This window comes from Podarcis cretensis (genome assembly GCF_951804945.1).
Source record: "Podarcis cretensis genome assembly, chromosome: 6".
In the NCBI taxonomy this organism is placed as follows: Eukaryota; Metazoa; Chordata; class Lepidosauria; order Squamata; family Lacertidae; genus Podarcis; species Podarcis cretensis.
Window position 1 is genome coordinate 21,426,134 of NC_137175.1, and position 20,434 is coordinate 21,446,567.

The 20,434-nt window shown below is 42.6% G+C and overlaps 1 protein-coding gene across 1 annotated transcript in view; it reads left to right on the forward strand.

Moving 5' to 3' along the window:
* The window catches only part of PREX1 (phosphatidylinositol-3,4,5-trisphosphate dependent Rac exchange factor 1), a 220,779-nt gene that overhangs the window by 166,445 nt on the left and 33,900 nt on the right, over nucleotides 1-20,434 (forward strand). Inside the window, exons 16-19 of the mRNA XM_079978837.1 lie at nucleotides 1,533-1,675; nucleotides 9,188-9,280; nucleotides 19,330-19,478; nucleotides 20,032-20,117. Coding sequence (XP_079834963.1) covers nucleotides 1,533-1,675; nucleotides 9,188-9,280; nucleotides 19,330-19,478; nucleotides 20,032-20,117 — 471 coding nt within the window. The remainder of the gene's footprint in view (nucleotides 1-1,532; nucleotides 1,676-9,187; nucleotides 9,281-19,329; nucleotides 19,479-20,031; nucleotides 20,118-20,434) is intronic.

A 20,434-nucleotide genomic window follows, 5' to 3' on the forward strand; every position in this document is an offset into this window, starting at 1 on the left:
TTGAGTTACAGACTCTGCTAACCTGGAAGTAGTACCTCAGGTTAAGAACTTTACCTCAGGATGAGAACAGAAATTGTGCGCCGGCAGCGGGAGGCCCCATTAGCTAAAGTGGTACCTCAGGTTAAGAACAGTTTCAGGTTAAGAACAGACCTCCAGAACGAATTAAGTTCGTAACCAGAGGTACCACTGTACAGGGCTGCCTTTAGATGTCGTCTAAAAGTTGTATAGTTACTTATCTCGGCTCAGAAGTTGCATAGTTCCATATCCTCCAACATTTCTCCAATGAAAATAGGGACATTCCAGGATCAAATCAGCAACTGGGACAACTTCTGTAAATCCCTGTAAAATAGGGACACTTGGAGGGTCTGAACTGAATGGGAAAGGAGTTTTCTCAACTGAGAATGAATTGGGAACTGACTACTGGAAAGCAAGAAAACTCTGATGTTCTGCTAGACCTGTGCATACTCTGCTGATCACACTGGTCCAAATGTGGTGCAGTATCAACAACAGATGGTGGCCAAAGTCTAGCAGGTTATGGGTCAACTGACTTCAAATCTAGCAAGCCGTCTACAGATTTCTATTATACTTCTTCCACACGTCAGCTGTTATAGCTGCAACCTGTGGCATGGCCCCAGAAGATGAAGGAGTATATTAGGACATGACCTCTCTGGTTCAATGAATTCCAGCCAAGAAAATAGTTAAACCAAAAACAAAACACTGCTGAAGGAGAAGAGACACAGCTGAGAAGTTAATGTAGTTCTATGGCCATTCTCTTATCTTTCTATGGAGTTGGCTGGCCTTTGGAAACCTCACAATGGACCTATGTTTACTAACTGGAGTTCTTCCAAGACATGGATGAAAAGCAGCCGTTGTTTCGTGTCCTCCCTTGGATATTTCAAATTCTGTGTCAGCTACACACAGCCTAGACTCATGCCTGTCTGCAGGGACAGTGTGTCAGACCTACTGCAGAGGAGAGCATGCTTGTCCTACTGGGACTAGCAGGATAGGGAAAGCACTATCAGAGAACTCTGTGGAGGTGTTAAGAGTGGAGAGATGTGATTCAGAGGGAATGGGTCATGGCTCTTTAGCACCCATCTGGTAATCATGTTTGCCTTTTTTCATATGCAAAGCAAGGTGTGATTTTTTACAGTGATTTTTCTTTTTTCTTTTTTTTTTTAAAAAAAACCCTATTTATTGCCCTTTCAGAAAGTTCCCACTGATGAGACAAAAAAAAAAAAAAGGGGGGGGAAGCTATGTGCTTCAAAATGAGTTGCAACATGTCACCTTTAAACCAAAAACAATTCCATCTATGTTGCAAGAGAAAAGTGGATATATAGAATCCTTCATGCATTGGGAGGATCAGACTAGTGGGTTAGATAGTTGTAAGAACAAAGAATATATGATTGTCTGTTGATGTTGGTGATCTGTTTGTTATTGTTGTTGTTGTTTTAAATGGCAATGTTGCTTTTATATTCCTGTTGTGCTTGGCATGTACTGACACATGTACCCGCTTCCCACCTTTTGGTTTCAAGTTCTGGAGAAGAGCGAATTCAAAGACGAGTCTCAGTATTTCCGCTTTCATGCCGATGAGGAGATGGAAGGTACAAGTTCCAAGAGCAAGCCATTGCGAAACGACTTCAAGCTGATTGAAAACATCTTAGCTAAAAGCTTGTTGGTAAGGAAGAGCTTCTGACACACTTACTACTTCTTTTTTTAAAAAGCCCATCATTATAACTGTGTGTGTATGTGTGTATGACTAGATTGTAGATTGTGAAGCTCTTGGGGGAAGAAGCATGTATTTGCCAAGAGATATATTGCAGTTTCCTCTCCCTGCAATGTTAACATGTTGTTTGTCTGATTCATATGTAATCTGTGAATTGGCTATCACGTGAACAAGGAAGAGTGCTGCTGGTCCTGTCCCAACTCTGTATGTGCATCTGCCTCTGACCCTAGATATCCATGCTTTCTGCAAGGGGTGCCTGCATGTGACCCACTCAATCCATTTAGGCTTTCCCCATGAACAAGCTCCCTTTCCACATGTTTAATGGCTCATTCATTAGTATCCCTTTGCAGACAACACACTGAATGGAACAACACCGCCAGTGCAAGTTACTTTGGGAGAAGGCTCTCTCCTTCTTCAAGCAGTGGCCTTCTGCATGGATAGTGGGTGCACAGGGCCGTGTTCAGGAACATATCTGGAGTGGTTAGCCTCCCTATCCCCCTTGACTTCATACAGTGAGAATCAAATCTATGCATTACTCCATCCAAACTTACGTGTTTTGGTCATTCCAGAGTGTGCCATGGAATACTGACAACTGATAAATAGATCCATGAGCAGCTCTGTGGGTTTGGGTCGTTAATGTCTCTTAAACCAGTTTTAAGTGAAAACAAGTAAGAAGAGATTACAGCGGTACCTTCGGTTGTGAACGGGATCTGTTCCGGAGCTCCGGTTGGATCCCGAGGAATTCACAACTGGAGGTGCTGCTTCCTGAAGGATACGTAACCTGAGGTGAACTTAAGTAGAGGTACCACTGTATTTTGGAACACAATGTGAGGGGATTTTCACTTACAGAACTGATGTCGATTGTGTGTTAGTGCTTCTTAACCATGTGTGCACAAAGCAGTGACTACTTTTCCACTTGTTTTCTATTCACATCTGTATTTCTAGGTATCTCAGGTCTGTTATTCTGATTCTATAAGCTCTAGCTCCATTCTGTTGCACTTTTGAATGGATCATTTTATAAGTCTTGATTACCTTTTTCTTTTTCTGTCTAAACAAGCTTATTTCCTGACAGTGGGCCTGACACTCTTTGCGGATAATAGCAAAATGGAAGAGCAGTAAAGAGTGCCTGGAAAAAGCATGGGAAAGGATCCAGAGGCCCATTAAGGAGAATAAGTGTATCCCAGTGGATGGCTTCAGCTGCCCTTATGCTGCCGTTCTGTATTTTTCTTATTGAAGCAGACATGCATATCCGCAGTGTTGTTTCTTTCCCCACTGCTTCCTTGCCTCTGCCCCTCCAGCCACAGTGCTGATTGCAGCTAGCAAAGAGAGAAAATGAGTTTTCAAACTTGCAGTCTGTGCACTGTATCATACTACGTATTGCCGAGTCCCTTAATACCAGGAGGTTGTTAAAAGAACAGTTCCGCAATGGCCACCCACCCTTCCCTCCCAATTTGAAAAATAAATAAATAGACATATTTCTCATTTGCTATGCATTGTCTACAGATCTGATTTATTTATATATGTTTAGAAATATTCATTGGCTGCTTTTTAAAGCCAAACCCATGCATGGTATATGTAATTAAAACCATAAAACACTAAGAATGCAATTAAAATACATATACTGCAACAGAATATAATCATCATTTAAGAGAAGGCTTTTGTAAACAAATGGATTTTTAGGGCCTACTTCAAGATCTGCAGTGAAGCAGGGACTCTTGGGGATTTCAAATGGAACAAGAGTTTCACAAGCATGAACCTTTTCAGCTGATGCTCTGTTTTGCCAGTTAACTGCAGGTTCTTTAAATGATCTTTGGTAGTCAATGTATAAGGGGAAATATTGTTGTTCCTATTAAAAGAGTTTTCTTTTGCCTTTCCAGCGAACTGAAGTTCAGGGCAGTTAATAAAACAACAACAACAATTTGAAAGGCTTTAACTGTGCCTTTCCATCTGCAATTCAGGGCAGATTAAAAGAATTAAATAACAAACAAAAAGTCCTGTTCAAATAAGCAATTTGGAGGAATTATTGACCAATTATTTTTAGCCAGGCTTTTTTGCAAACGGGTCACAAGTCCCATTTTGTGCCACCTCACACATTACCTTTTCAGGTGTGCAGCTAGGACATTCTAAGCGTGTGTCCTAGAATGTAGACTGTGACAAACAGGTATTTGCAGGCAAACATGTTTGAAAACGTGCTCGTCATATACTGTAGGTACTTCACCAGAGAGCTAATTTCATCAGGGATCGCTCCCTGTTGAGTTGCATACTCTGTGGCAGATCTAGGTTGAAGGTCATCTATGTGTCTGAAGAGGTTCTTGGCAAAGTGCACTCTGGTGTGTCCTCTCCAGTGGGTCCTGAACAGGAAGGAACAGTTAGAATTCTTTGGTTTCTAGGCTGGGATGCTGCCTTGCCTTGCAGGAGCATTCACCAATGTGGTGATTTCCACAGCTGTTCTGGCTGGGGCTTATGGCAATTGCAGTCCAAACATCTAGAGGGTACCAAGTTGGGAAAGGATGAATTACATCATCTGCACCTTTATCCATCACTACGTTCCTTCTGAATTTTAAACAAGATGGATTGTCTCAGTCGAGTGGCTTTTGAAATGCGCTATGTTTTTTTTTTTTTTGCAACAGATGCCAAATTGCATAAGGAAAAATCGACTGCCTCTCTATTCCCCCTTGTCTTTTATCCCCTCTTCTGACCTAACACTGGAAAGAACAGCTGATGTTTTCTGCCAAGTGACATGTGCAGATGCCAAAAGGCAAATTGTTCCAGTGTGAAGCAAACACTCTTCAAACAAATACTTAATTTCGTTTGCTTGTGCAATTGTTTCTGTTCATTGGCATGAAACATGAAATGCTGGAAAAACATACAAAATTCTCTACATAGTTCAGGAAAATTAAATCTTAGGCCTAATTCCAGATACTAAAAATGTACCAGTGTCAGGATATCTCTTTTGTTGTTCATAAATGATGGCTTCAGAATTGGAATGTAAAGACTCTGGGGTTGATCTGGGAAGTTTCATCATGAAACAAATAGACCTTCTACAGAGACGGCAACTTATGTAGTATCCAGTAGCCCTGTTTATTTTTATGCGTGTGTTTATTGAAAGCACTTATGATCTACCATTTAAATTAAAATACTGTAATAATAAGCCACCATAAAACATGAAGTAAAACAGCAAGGTAAAACCACAATAGAAAAATAATAATTCAGAAACAGAGTGTATTAAAGAGCCTCACTCTTAATTATTATTATTTTTGGAAAGCATGGGCAAATAAAGTGGAACCTTGGTTCCCGAACTTTATCCATTCTGGGAGTCCATTTGACTCCTGAAATGGTTTGAGAACCAAGGTGTGGCTTCCGATTAGCTGTAGGAAGCTCCTGCAGCCAATCGGAAGCCGCAGAAGCCGCAGCTGACGTTTGGCTTCCAAAAAACGTTTGCAAACCGGAACAATTACTTCTGGGTTTGTGCCGTTCGGGAGCCGATTTGTTTGGCATCTAAGCTGTTCGGGAACCAAGGTTCCACCGTAACAACAACAACATTGGCCTGGTGCCTGAATCTTCAATATATAGACTTATCTTAGGAGGAGCCCGGCTGCATCAGACTAAAGGGCCTTCTAATGCAGACCACTTGCACGACGCCATCAGTGCTCTCAGTTTCATGCTCTCTGGTAGCTTGCAAGAAGAGGCATACAACATCTGGTACCAGAGGCAATATATAGCCACCACGACTAGTAGTCACTGAGAGCTTTATCCTTCACGAGTCTGCCCAATTCGCTTGTAAAGCCATCTGTGCTGGTGGCCATCATCACGTCTGGGCGCAAGTCCCATTTAATTCAGTGGGGCTGACCTCCCAGTAGACATGAATAGGTTGCGCTGTCAATCTCAAAAGGGAGGTGGCTAGTGAACAGCCCCTGCAACAGCGGCACTACATTTCAATGGAGATCAAGCCAGGCATTTTGGCCTGCTTCAAACTAATATGAAGGAGGGCAATGTCCAGGGCCCTTCCTCCATAGCAGAATTCATCATCATGCCCCAGTCCTTTGGTGCTTTACCTTAACCTTCCCCAACCTGGTGCCTTCTGAATGTTTTGAATTGCAACACCTTTCAGTCCCAGCCAACATGGCAGGCTGGGGAAATCTGCTTTAGAAAGTATCCCGACAACCTGACAGCAATGTAACACAGAGTTTGTGCATAAGGAGAAGACCCTTAACAGATATATGGGTAGATCCTCACTGAAAAGCAGATTGATGGTTACTCAACAAAACTTATTTTTTAAGGGCATAGGCATCTCCCAACACCCCTATGCCTTGGCGGAAGACCTGATAAAAAACAGCAACATTACACAGCCTTGTGGGGAATTGCTTTTCCCTTTTAACTTCCATTTTTAAATGTGAAGAGAGGTTAAACTGTTATTTTCATTGAAACTATTTTAAGCCACAGTAAATGACCAAGACATAGTATTAAAAGTACTTTGCTTTGTTTAACTTGCCCAAGGGTCAAGGTTTCCTGGGGCTTTCCCCACATGAATCCAGTCAAATTGTAGAGCTAATTACAGCTCTCGCATCCCATTGCTTTGAAAAAACACTGTTGTGGACATGCTTTTTTTTTCAGGCAGGCAGGCAGGCAATCCCCTTGTAGCCGCTCCAAATGAAAAATGGCAAGCTGGAGCAGATGAGTCCTCCATCCAGTTTCAATTGGCTCTAGAACTTATGGGCACAAAAGGTGGATTGTACTGGAAGATGAAACCTGGGCCACTTGTAAGGCTAGTGCTTCACCAATGAGCGGTGAGCTCTTTGTAGTGAACAGACTTGCTCAGTGTTGTTTTGTTAGCAGGGCTTTCATCTTCTTCTTCTTCTGCACTGTCTCCCCTTAACTTCCCCGGCTCCTGAATCGGCATTGTCTTGCTTGTTTGGAGCTGGAGGTAGTTTTGTCTTGTATATTTCAACTCCTGCCAGGAAGGAGGCTTAGTTTCCTTAATCTTCTGCCATAATGAACTGCTGCAACAAAAGGAAACTGGTGAGCTAATAGCACTGACCCACAAGTACATAATGACCTTTGTATCTTCTAAGCACTGCAAAAAGGAATTGTAGCAAACTCCTCTGCCCAAACCCTAACCCAACATTCTTGTGATGTGTATTACCTAGCAGATCATGTAAGGGTTTGATGCAATCTTGCAAATTTAAATTTTATTTCTTATTAGAATTTTATTATCAAATTCAACCAATCCTGTTACGCAATTTATAAGACGAAAACACAAAACAAAGAACATATTATTTCATTATTTGTTTGTCAGTTTATATAACTTCTTAGTTGCTTAACACGAAATTTAAAAAATCTAAGCTACTTACAAAAAACTGAAGCAGAGTAATCATCATAAATTAAGCCACCTCAGGTTAAGATTCAGTCCAATCCCCCACATACTGCTGAGTAGAAACACTTGTGCTGACATTTTTATGGAGCTGGACTGCTAGTATTCTCCATGGAGAGAGTTTCATAATATGGGGGCCACTGCTGGAAATGCCCTGCTTATCCTCACCATCAATTTCACTTGCAGTCTTAAAGGTGAAGAGTGATACCTTGAAAAATATACAGAAATACATTGGGAGCCTTTTTTGTATGAAAACATGCAGTTTGCCTCATTTTGAATAAATGGAAGTTTCCAGGTAGTTTTCAAGAGCAGCCTCACATGGCGGTGGGTGGGCAGGGAAGGGGGATTTGGTTGGAAGTTGAAACATACATAAATGAGAGATGTTGAGACTAGAGATGCTAGTGAATTTCTTCCTAGTCAAGGTTGGAAGTGGAATTTGGAGACTGAAGCATACCTCAAAATCAAAAAGAGTTTCCAAAGTGCCAAAACTTTCCTTCTGCTCAAATTTTTGATTTGAGCTTGTGGAGAATCCCACTGCCATCCCCACCATGCTCCCGCATCTCTCAAAGTCCACATTTCCTTCCTTCCCCAAACACAAAATTACTCTTCCTTTCACTCAGATGCAGAAAAGAACAGAGAACATTATCCCACTCCTTTGTCTTCCTCTTCTCTCCCTGTTACCTCATCATACTTCCTAATACTCTGATGAGGTTCAAGGGTCTAAAGGAGGTTCTTGCCCATAGTAACTCTATCACCCTATTAGCAACAGTGATTGGTTGACAGGGAGGAAGAGAAAGAGAGAAAGCCTCTCCCTGCTATCGTATCCATGAACCTTCACTATTGCCCCCCACTGGGACAGTGAAGAGGGGCAGAGTGGGACAACATGTTTATGATAAGTTTTCCTGACTGTTTACTTTTTTTCTGTGTGATCTGGCAAACCAAATGTAACCTGCTGGGTTTTTGAGCATCCTGCCTGTTTTTCCAGGCTCAGGCAGGTGAGACACAATACATGGCTTGTGGGCTGCATTGGGCTTAGCAGTCACGTTGGCTTACAAGTCAAAAGACTGGAGGCCGGAGCTAAATGGGACAGAACCATTATTCATATGTGCACCCTGCTCACATGTGAAGTCTGTGCACACCTCTCTCTGTGTGTGTTAACTGTAAAAAGATTGTGGGGGAGTGCGATGCTAACCATTCTCCCTCTTGGGTCTTAGGCTCTCTGTGGTTAATTGCTCCAGATGCATTTCTCCATTCTGTGATCTAATGCTGGAAATGAGCCAGGATTGGAGGAAAGTGCTTGAGGCAATGGACTCAGGGGAGACAAGTGACGGAAGGGCAAAAAAGTTCTACATCTTTCTCCTTTGTGCTGCTTTTGCTATTATAATAAGACCTATTCATATCCATGTTTCAGTGAAGCACCTATCTGCCACTGTTGTATCTGGTTTGGTCCTCAATCTTGGGTGCCCATAGATTAATCCTGCATTTCAATGCATGTTGTGTTGCAAGAACAACTGTGTTAGGTCTCATGTGTGTGTGTATATATATATTCATGTTAAGGATCAGGAAGAAAGAAGACACTAACTCAGTTCACATGTCACATTAAACCATAGTTAAAAAAATAACAATGGTTGAATGTAAACATTCAGTGTGATGGTGCTACTGAAGTGTTCGTCCTGTGTTCCTACCCCACTACTGCATCATTGGGAAACAGACCAGAGTCTAGTTCGTCATGACATCCAAACATAGATTCGTGGTTTGTTTGTTTTTTCCAAACCAACCACAAGTGGTCCAAGGTCTGTTCTTGGCTTACTGCTTATGGTTTGTTTTGAGGAAGCAAACCATGAGACCCTGTTTAGATATCACAACAAGCCAGCAGAAGTGGAGTGCAATGAGAACTTTACAGTAGCATGGAGCCGCAAGCTGTGCGTTCACGTTGAACCATAGTTTGTTTTAAACAATGGTTTAATGTGACATACAAACCATGCCATTGAAACAGCAACCAACAGTTACACAACTGAGGACCAAACTCATTGGTTGGTGAAACAGCTCACAGGTTTGTCAAAGTTATTTTTCTCTCTCTCCTCCTTTCCAAGGTTTTGCCAGAAGAGGATGACTATGGCTTCGACATAGAAGACAAGAACAAAGCCATTGTGGTGAAGTCTGTTCGTCGAGGGTCACATGCAGAGGTGAAACCTCCTGACATTTGTAAACATTTGCCTTTTCTGCATTAGGAGGTGCTTTAAAGTGCCCCAAAAATAACATAAAGGAGGTTATTTCATTTTAGTAGCATCTAGAAGGCCACTGAGGATCTTCTATGATTCCTGTTGCAGGAAACTGCTTTTGTGCATTGTTAGGCATTTAGTTCCTTTATATGGCATTCTTTCAGAGTAATTTAATTAAGTGATAAGACAGCAGGCTCCCCTCTGGCCCAGAGCGGCATGCTGTGTTGCAAGACATGAAGCTGACCACAGGGAAGCTGTTTTCAGATCAGCATCAAACAACAAGCATCTGCACATGGCTTTTTTCCTCCTGCAGAGCTAATAACTTGGGATGGGAGTAGGGAATTTAGGTCCAGAGAACAGCGTAGGATGAAATGGCTAAGCATCTCCTATCCAGGACCAAATTAACAGCCCTTCATAGCTGCTTTGAAGTTAAAAACAACAGCAACAGGAGTTTCTGGTCACCAATCTCCCATGGCACATCTAGTTGATTCCTCAAGGCAAAAGCATTTATGTCAACTGGAAATTAGTATCATCTGTATAATAGCACTAGTTTTATCTGCCTTTAACACAAGACTGCACACCAGTGATCTAGGTAATAAATTAAGGAAAGCCCAACACAGTGGGCCATGTTGAGAAAGTGAGAGAGCAAAAGTGCAACACAACTTATGGGGTAGTACATTTTGGTCAATAAAGCTTGTAATTTCCCCGCTTTCAAAATCTCACCAGCAGTGGCTGCAGAAATAGATTGGTGGTTTAAATGACACCTCTAAGATGGATCCATGTGTGTGAGCATCCGTGTGATAGTGATTTTTTTGCTAGGATGCACATTTATAACAAACATGTGCAGATAATGTGGTCTTTTAAACACTGCCACCACAGACACCGAGCAGGAGGACTATGTGCACATTGCCAAAGCACGGTGGTCTGGATTATGCGAATGAATGGGAAGAGGAGAGCTAAAACCTTCAAAGCCAGCCATGCTATCAATCTAGAGTTTCCCAGGATGTTCACAATAAAGGATATTACTGACAAGAGTGGATTCATAAAAGTTGGGCAGATTGATCCAGACAATATATGGCTCCCTAACTCAAGACCAGCATAGTCTGCCTTTGCCACCCACGTAGTGCATTGGTCTGATGTATTAAGGGGAAAAATGTACATAAGCCACCAATTGTTCCCCTATTACCGTATTTTTCGCCCTATAGGACGCACATTTTCCCCTCCAAAAATGAAGGGGAAATAGAATTCCCCTTTGGGTCTTGAAGTATGGGTTCCCCCAACAAAATTTAAAAATTTGGCTTTGTAATTCGGAATTTATATGATGTGATTTAATTTGATGTGATTGGCCAGTTAATAAAAATTATTTTAAAAAAAAAATGAAGGGGAAATGTGTGTGCGTCCTATGGGGCGAATGCAGGCTTTCGCTGAAGCCTGGAGAGCGAGAGGGGTCGGTGCGCACCAACCCCTCTCGCTCTCCAGGCTTCAGGAAGCTCTGCGCAACCCTCAGGAGACCGGCTCCGAGGGTTGCGCAGAGCTGCCTGAAGTCCCGCGCTCAGCACAGCTCTGCGCGGCCATCGGGAGCGGGGCGCGAAGTCCCGCCCGGCTCCCGATGGCTGCGCAGAGCTGCCTGCAGTCCCGGGCTCAGCACCTTTCTCACCATCGCCAGCCCCACAAGCTCGGGGGACAGCGGGGAGGCGGAGCGCACCTTCCCACTGTTCCCCGACCTGGTTCTTCCAGCCCCGCACCTGGGGGGGAAAGAAATTTTTTTTTCTTTATTTCCCCCCCAAAAAACTAGGTGCGTCCTATGGGCCAGTGCATCCTATGGGGCGCAAAATACGGTATGTGAACACATTTAGAGGACAAATTTCATAAATCCACTCTTGTAATTTTGCTGGTAGATGTTCACTGTTTGCAAAAGTCGCCATTCATTGGGCAGATATACAAGTCTACAAAGTGCATTATAAATTGGAGGTAGTCGCACAGTGTAAATTGTGATGGTTGCATATATGCTCAGGAACAACTCAAAGATATTTCTAATTCTGCATGCATGCAGCGCTCTCTCTTTTTGGCAAATGTTCCTGTTTTGCAGAAAGTTGCTAAATTTGCATTCCTTGTTTGAAACTCAGTATCTGAGGCTTGGCAGATTCTGAATATTTTGCAACATAAAGTATGTAAATGATACTAGGTACAGTATATACAGGTGCAGAATCATAGGTGTGCTAGAGATCACAAGAGAGGGGAGAAATAGGCAAATTAAGCAAAAGTGTTACATCCTCGGAACACTGGAGCCATTTGCAAATACTAGCTCTATGGTTTCAAATGCACACTACAGAATTTATTTTATTTTATTTTTATTTTTGTAATTACCAGTACTGACTACATTTAAATGTTACACTAGACTGTGATTTAGCAGAATACTAGGCAAATTAAGCAAAAGTGTTACATCCTTGGAACAGTGGAACCATTTGCAAATACTAGCTCTAGAGTTTCAAATGCACACTACAGAATTTATTTTATTTTATTTTTATTTTTGTAATTACCAGTACTGACTACATTTAAATGTTACACTAGGCCGTGATTTAGCAGAATACAAGCCTCTTGGTAAGCCACTGCCTGACAGATAATCCCTTCGTCATTTCCTTGGAAAGCTGCCCATAGAAGAATATTTCAGTGTTGGGGTGGGGAGGGATATCTCTCTGTGTTTTGAGACTATAGAAGCACACAATTTGCAAAGGAATCTTTGTCTTGACCTTTGAAGAAAAACTTGCTTTGACCATTTGCCCTTCTTTCCCATTTGGCCTTAAGAAACTGCTTTAAATATGAACCCAACCCAAATCCTGGTGAACAGGAGAGCCGTTGGCTCAATTCGCGAAGATTTGAAACCTAGCAGTAATGCCTTTTATTGCATTCTTGGGCTCTTTAATTGCTTTTTGATACTACAAAGCTATCCGGCATATGGTTCCAGGCCAGCGCAGCAGCTGCAGACCATTTGGAAAACCCTCTGGTGGCCTGATGCTCTCCAGGGAGGGAGGGGTGGGGAGAACAGGGTGCCCAATAGAAATACATTTTTTACTCCCCCCCCCCCCGGCAGTCTTTATAGTCAGTACTGAGCTAGATGAACCAATAGTAATGGTCTGATTGTGGTAGCGCTCACATTCTCATTGCTGAGCTTTTAGATTTCATTTCATTTCACTTTTAATTTGTATACCACCTTCCTGTATTACTATACACGATGAAGGTTTACAGCAGGCATAGGCAAACTCGGCCCTCCAGATGTTTTGGGACTACAGTTCCCATCATCCCTGACCACTGGTCCTGTTAGCTAGGGATCATGGGAGTTGTAGTCCCAAAACATCTGGAGGGCCGAGTTTGCCTATGCCTGGTTTACAGGCTGAAGACACAACAAAGCAGACAGCAAAGAAGACACACACCTGATAACAATCTGATCCAATACAAAAAAAGTGAAGCTAAAAGCATAACTTTAAAATAAACAACATAAACGCTGTTTACTTTCCCGCCAGAGCAGTACCTATTTATCTACTTGCACTTTGGCATGCTTTAGAACTGCTAGGTTGGCAGGAGCTGGGACTGAGCAACGGGAGCTCACTCCATCATGGGGATTCGAACCACTGACTACCTTTTTTTTTTATTAAGGATTTTCTTGTTTTACAGAAGTAAGTGTAATGCCTCGTATTTTTTCCATGTAACATTTTTAGAACCACTGACCTTCTGATCGGCAAGCCCAAGGCCACCCGCGTCCTAATAGATAGGGTAGTCCGCCGTGAACTAAAACTCAGCACCCAGGCAATCTGTATGCTGTGCCGTAAGAAGTTCTGTGACCTGTGCAAATTATCCCAATTGTGCAAATCCGAATCACTTATCCTTTATCTTACTTACTCTGAAATAGTTTTCCCTCCCTATTATTCTGCATAATTCTGGTTTTGTTGGCAAAGGGGATGGGCATGCACTAGAACCCCTGTTTTGACCGAGGATATTTTATTCAGTATTATTCTGGCTTTTGAAAGTTCACCAGGCATTGCTGCACATTTTCAAGCATGTCTTTACAGCCTCAAGAACTAGAAATTATTTTATTGTTTTTAAAGAAAGTTGGCATTCTTTACCTAGTACCACATCCTGCCGTTTTTCTGCAATCCCTTGGCACACAAATTAAACACACATTCAAAGGATCTCTTTACTGTTTGCTATGTCACTCTGATTCTTCCTAATCATAATATTTTTAAGCAATGGAAGAGTGAATATGTAAAATGTTATTTCACAATGATGAGGGCTTTTCAGGAAACAAGTTGATTGCAAAAAGCGTTTACAGACTTTTTGAATGAAATCCATGCAGATTTTACACTCGTGACATTCTGTTTTGTGTTATTCCAAATGTACTTCTTCATGGAGCAAAAATGTGACATTGGAAGCGGCACTCAGATTGATATCTGCCAGCTCTTTGTTCTCGTCTTCAGTTCTGAATTTGTTAGGAACAAATAGGCTTTTATACAAATACTATCTTCCTGAAAAAACATCTGGCCACTTTTAAAAGTCTACTATGATTTAATATATGTTCAGCTTTGTTAAATTAGTTCTGGGTAACATCTACCCGTTTCCCTCCTGAATCTGGAAGAATTCACATATTTGTATCGTAGGCACCCAATCTTCCCAAATTCCTTGACCTCTTGATCCATTGGCAACTAAAAGCTTCTAATCTGATGGAATGACTTCCCCTCTGCCACAAACTTCCTGTTTCTGTGCTTTTCTTCACTCCTTTAAGTTGAGGTGTTTGGTCTGGCCAACCACCTACTTCAGGGCCAGCCCTGACATTAGGCAAAGAGAGGCAGCTGTCTAGGGCAGCAGATGGTGAGGGATATGAATTGATCAGGATACACAAGTAAATCTTAGTGGGTAATGCAGCCAAAAAAGAGGAGGATTGAAAGCATGTATAAATCCATAGGATATACCAGGCATAGGCAAACTCCAGATGTTTTGGGACTACAACTCCCATCATCCCTGACCACTGGTCCTGTTAGCTAGGGATGATGGGAGTTGTAGTCCCAAAACACCTGGAGGGCCAAGTTTGCCTATGCCTGGGATATACCATGCCTTCTAGCAAATATTCAGTTAGGGTCCTGCCTCGGTTCTTTGGGTTTGAGGAACTCATATGTTGAGTTGAGTCCTTTGGAAAGAAGAGGCAGGTGAGCAGTAGCATAGATTATGTTTGGTCTACCTACCGATCTGGAACAAGATTCTTCCTTAAAGCCAATTCTGTACTTAATCAGTAGTACTAGGAATATTGTCTGAGTTTGCGGCGTTGGTGGGCAGCATTTGCTGCTCCACCTCAGGTAGAGCTAAATAATGTTGGGCAGGCCCTGAGGATGGTCCCTCAGTGCAGCTGAGCTGGATAAGACCACCACATTTGGCCACTGACTGGTGAAAGCCACTGTGTGTCTACGACACCTTAATACAATTGTCCTGAGGTGAGGTAGCCTAGCGCACTGTGCACTATTATCAGTTTGTCCGAGGGAGTGCTGGGCACTCTTCCTTATTCTTGGTGTGTACAATTTGGGAAATGAGTAGTAATAAGGTGCTGGTTGGATTGGATTATCCGCAGCACCAGTGGCAGGTCCACATTGGCTATGACACATAATGAATTGAGCAGGTCTTACCTCCCTGGAGGTGGATTCTGCCACCAGTTCCTGGTATGTACCACTGATCCATTTATCAGCCCTGTCCCTTTGTGCCCCTTAATTAACCCTGCGCAAGACCCCCCCCCGGCTAATTATCCACCTGCAGCCTTTCCTCCTAGGCATCTATTGCAGACCGATGATTCCATATGTGCTGGTCCAATGCTGAGTGACATCATGGTGACAGGTTCACCTATTGGGATTTCTCCGTAGGCTGGGGACCCTCTTCTTGCTACTGCAGCAGCATATGAAGTCTGGGTATCCACCTGTGTGTGCAGCTCCTTTGTTGCTGTTGTTGTTTAGTCATGTCTGACTCTTTGTGACCCCATGGACCAGAGCACGCCAGGCACTCCTGTCTTCCACTGCCTCCCGCAGTTTGGTCAAACTCATGCTGGTAGCTTCGAGAACACTGTGCAACCATCTCATCCTCTGTTGTCCCCTTCTCCTTGTGCCCTCCATCTTTCCCAACATCAGGGTCTTTTCCAGTGAGTCTTCTCTTCTCATGAGGTGGCCAAAGTACTGGAGCCTCAGCTCCACGATCTGTCCTTCCAGTGAGCACTCAGGGCTGATTTCCTTAAGAATGGAGAGGTTTGATCTTCTTGCAGTCCATGGGACTCTCAAGAGTCTCCTCCAGCACCATAATTCAAAAGCATCAATTCTTCGGCGATCAGCTCCTTTATGGGGGTGCATTAAGCATCCCATCTCCCTCCATTCTGCCTCCCAAAGGTTTTGAGAGAGAAGACCCAGAGATGCAATATTGTCTCCCTGTACTGCTGTTGCTTAGCAACATTAGCCTGCTCCTATCTGCATAACCAAAGGCAACAACAGGCAGGTTCTGCAGATGCAAGTGATTAATCTAAAAACTGGGACTTTGGCAGGCCTCATGGTTATCTGGAAGCCCATAAAGAGCTTAACCAAAGCAATGCTTTTTCTTAATGCGCTATCTTATTGTGCTGGACAGGCAGACACAATGGGTAAATGAAGTTCTCTTACATGGATCTGAATTGGAACAGTTCTGGACCATGCTTTGTAGTTCTTCAGGTGCCAGAGAAGATAATAACAGCATTTATGTAGCACTTAGTAGTTTTTACAGCAAACCATTAACATAGATATTATTATCCCTGGGTGTCTGAGGCCCAAATAGAAATTCAAGAATGTGAGTGACTGCAATTCACAACTGAGCCTTTTAAGTATTCTACTTGTTCCATAGGCCATGCTGTTTATATCTGATGCTTGCTGTTAAAACAGCACATGAAAATGTTTGCACATCGGGGGGGCCACTAGGGGGCGCATTGGAAGATGGCTGACAATACCATCTCTCCGACCCACACGGGGTAATTAAGAGGCTGTTATGGGAGTAGGCAGCCTCCCTTGTTGCCCCAAGGAAATGGGGAACACTGCCCTTGCCTGCTGTGCCCATAAATCACCTCCTAATTCGAAAGAAGGGGGTGAGGGCCCTAGGCAGAATGCCCCCGTGTGGACCTCGGCTCTCCTGGACGCTGTCTCTGATCGCGCACTAGTTGCAGCAATTTGGAATAATTAATTACAAAAGAAGCAAATGCACATATTTCAAGTGAAGAAGGGGAGTGAAGTCTGCTAATTTAAGTGACCTCTGCGAAAGAAGACGACGGGCTGGAGAAACAGGAATATTTTACGATGAAGATACACCAAAGGCGGGGTATGTTGACAACGGGGCTGAATGGGGGGGACGGACCTTTTTTACTTTCTTTCTATGTGATTTACAAGAACCCCTCCTCATTAGAACCATCGGTTGAACTGACCCAAGCAGGATGATTAAGGTCTGTGTGGAGATAAACTTTAACCAAAAGTATGCTTTATGGAGACCGAGAAGCAATAAGAGCTTTTGGGAATGGCGCAGCAATTAATTTGGAGTCGCCATCTTGCCAAAGGATTTATAGCTGGGAGGAAGAATGGACTTGGTTTTCAGACTGCATTCCTAGTGAATCTCCTCAGAGGTTTTGAGAAAGGAGGAAGATTGGTGAAGATTAATGACGCTAAGACCGTTTTGATGTATGGAACTGATGCTATATGGAAAACGTCTGGATATGGCTACTGGATAAAAAAAAAAATATCCACGCAGGATTACAAACTGTTCTAACCAGCTTGAGGAGACTATCAGAGGTCACAAAGAGAAAGGAAACATATATGAAAATAAGAACAAGAGATGTGGAAAAATAATAAGAAAGGACTGGATAGTACTGTGAACATCATAAGGTTAGATTTGTGGACATTAAAACAGCAGTAAGAAGCAAGAAGTTGATTGGATCCCTTCGGAACTTGAAATATGGGTACCCCCAACAAAAATTTAAAATTCGGCTGTGTAATTTGGAATTTATGTAATTTGGTTTGATTTGATGTGATTGGTCGGTTAATAAAAAATTATTCTTAAAAGAAAGAAAAGAAAATGTTTGCACATCTGTATTCATATGCACCACACATAAAGTGATGGGCATAGAGGCATAGGGTTCAATGTTCCATTATTTCCTGCATCTCTCACTCACAACTGGACCCTGCAGCTCATGTCCTAGAATCATGGAATTGTAACGTTGGAAGGGACCCCAAGTGTCATCTTATCCACCCCCTGCAATGCAGGAATGTTGCATCCTGATTCTTTCTTTGGAAAATAAGGGATATGTAAGAATTGGCCCCTTGCTGCTAATATATCCCTTTAACCCAAACTAACCAGTCACTTCCACAAGATTGGCTGTGATGTTATTCTATACCAAAAAATATTTTTTAATCAAAGCTCTCAATCAAGAAAACCTAAATTCAGAAATATGATGCAAATCAGGAAATTTTTCCTGTTTTGTAAATTTTGCCTGAAGCAGTCTGCTACTTATGGAGCTACAGTATATAGGACATTGAAGTCCTGACTGTCAACTTGTTAATCTTATTCTGTTTCTCTCATTTCAAGAGACATTGCCCCCACAAAATTTCAAGCCTAGAAACAGTCCTGGTTTCAATGGTAACAAAAAGAGGCAATCTAATTCTGCGCATTTTCTGAATTGCAAAATGCTTATATTTCATTTGTCCATGGATGGGCAATGGGCTGCCAACCATTTTTGGGACCATGATCACACTCACAAACCAGACAAACTGCAGCACAACTTATTCTATTGCCCACAACAGAATGCCTGTTTAATGTCTAATTTCAGTATGGGAAATGGGGGAGGGGACCCTGTAGACATCAGATATGGCCATGGTGGGAAAATGTGTGCCCATGGGCACCATGTTGGTGACCTCTGCTATAGATTTCTTTAATTCTATTTGAAATCTATCTACATCCATGGTGGGGAACCTCAGACCTGGGAGCCAAATGCGGCCCTCTAGACATCTCTGTCTGGCCCTCACATCTGTCTTGGCCACCCTTCCCAATCCTCCATCCTCAAGTGCTCTTGCCTCTTGATTGACCAGATCAATATATAAGTGCATGTGGGTAGAAACCTCTAACTTTGGCAAGAGTTACACCTGTTACTCCACCCACTTCTGCCCCTGACTCCACACCCCTTTGCCACGTGGGCTGAACAAGGTTCCCTACTCTCACTCCATATGGTAGAATAATTCTGTGTTTATTGCAATGCTTCATCTCTGCATGTTTTAATTATGGAACTGATTTGTGATTGATACAACCACAACATATCAGGACAGAGCAACAACAAAAGCATTCTTCCATTGGGAGGCATGTTTACTGCCATGCTTTGAAGGAACAATTGACATGCAGATGTCTGATAATTCGCTGAGCTGTATCCAATAGCATGTTGGCCCTTGTCCAATCGATAGATAGCTCTTGCACAAAGCCAGCATCTATAAGCAAGCACAGATAACTGTGCTTGCTTATAAAGAGTAGCAAAAGCAGAGGAAGTACAGAAACCACTGTAGATCATTACTCGCATTTGTTTAGGTCTTCTCTCACCCTTTGAAAGGACATTCAGTAATCCTGATTCATAAAAAAGGTTCTGCTGTACATTTATAGACAGTGGCTGGCTTAATAAAACCATATTTTTATGGGTTAGGGTTCATGGGAACTGTAGCTCAGTAACATCTGGGTACCAGAGGTAAATAAAAAGCCAACCTTGTGTGGCCTAAAACACACACAGTACTCTTGTGTGATCTAGAACACACCCAGAATGAAACACCTGACATTCTCCTGTAGGAAAACTTGATGAGCTTCCAAGGAACTCCTGGGCTGCCCAGAACGCAGCTGTAAATCCATTGTCTCACATACCGTCTGCCACATGCTACTCAAATGATAAAGCATGTAATGATAAGCGTGGAGTTGTTTATAACTTCCGTGTGTCATTTCAGATGGCTGGATTGCAGGTTGGGCGGAAGATTTATTCCATGAATGAGGATCTGGTGTTCCTGCGCCCATTTCAAGAGGTGGAGACCATCTTGAACCAGTCTTTCTGCTCTCGGAGACCTCTTCGGCTTCTTGTGGCAATCAAGGCAAAAGAGTAAGTTGCCAGAAAAATCGAGGTTGCTCTTGGAAGCTGATTCTGAGCAGTTAATATAATATATATTAATGCCTATCATAATGAAGTCAACGTAAACATTTTACAATTCTACACTCTAGTGCAGTCTTGAGAGCAAACGTACACATTAAACCATGTATTATAAAATCACAACTCATACCTTTCTTTTTATAGTTAATGTTCATTGTATGCCTCATGCGTCAGAGTTAATAACTTTAGCATACAAATGATACTGAATTAAGGATAGCATGAATTTAGCAGTCATGAAAAACTCCCCAGCGTGACATCCCTGCTTCTGGGTGAAAGAGCTTTTAGAGCTGCTGGATTCCATTTTATTCTCATGTGACCTTATGATTCCCCCCCCCCCATCTGACTGCTGAGCTGTGTTTGTTTGCCTATAGTCACAGAATTCCCCTTAGAATCCAAGCCCAAGACATTACTTCATAAGTGATGAAGAATAACCACATGTGCACAGAATACCAGTGATGTAACTAAGCAGGACTGTTGTCATCCACATCCCTTTTATTTTTGACAGGATTATCAAAATCCCAGATTGCAGTGAAAAGCTGTGCTTCCAGATTCGGGGAGCAGCACCACCATATGTTCATGCTGTGGGGAGAGGTGAGAAAGGGGGATGTGAAATGAGCTCTGAACACAGAATAGGGGAGCTGTATACAGGTAGCTGAGCTGTATCCTGGAAAACAGGAGTAACCTATAGGATGAATCATGCCCTGTGTCTTAATTATAACACTAATTCCCTTTAAAAATATTAACAAGGTGCATTAAAACAAGATGCTACGTAGTGGATTGTGCTAAATTCAACAGTTCACATCAGAGGTGGGGAACTGGACCCACCATATTTTTCGCTCTATAAGACGCACCAGACCACAAGACACACCTAGTTTTTGGAGGAGGAAAACAAGAAAAAAATATTCTGA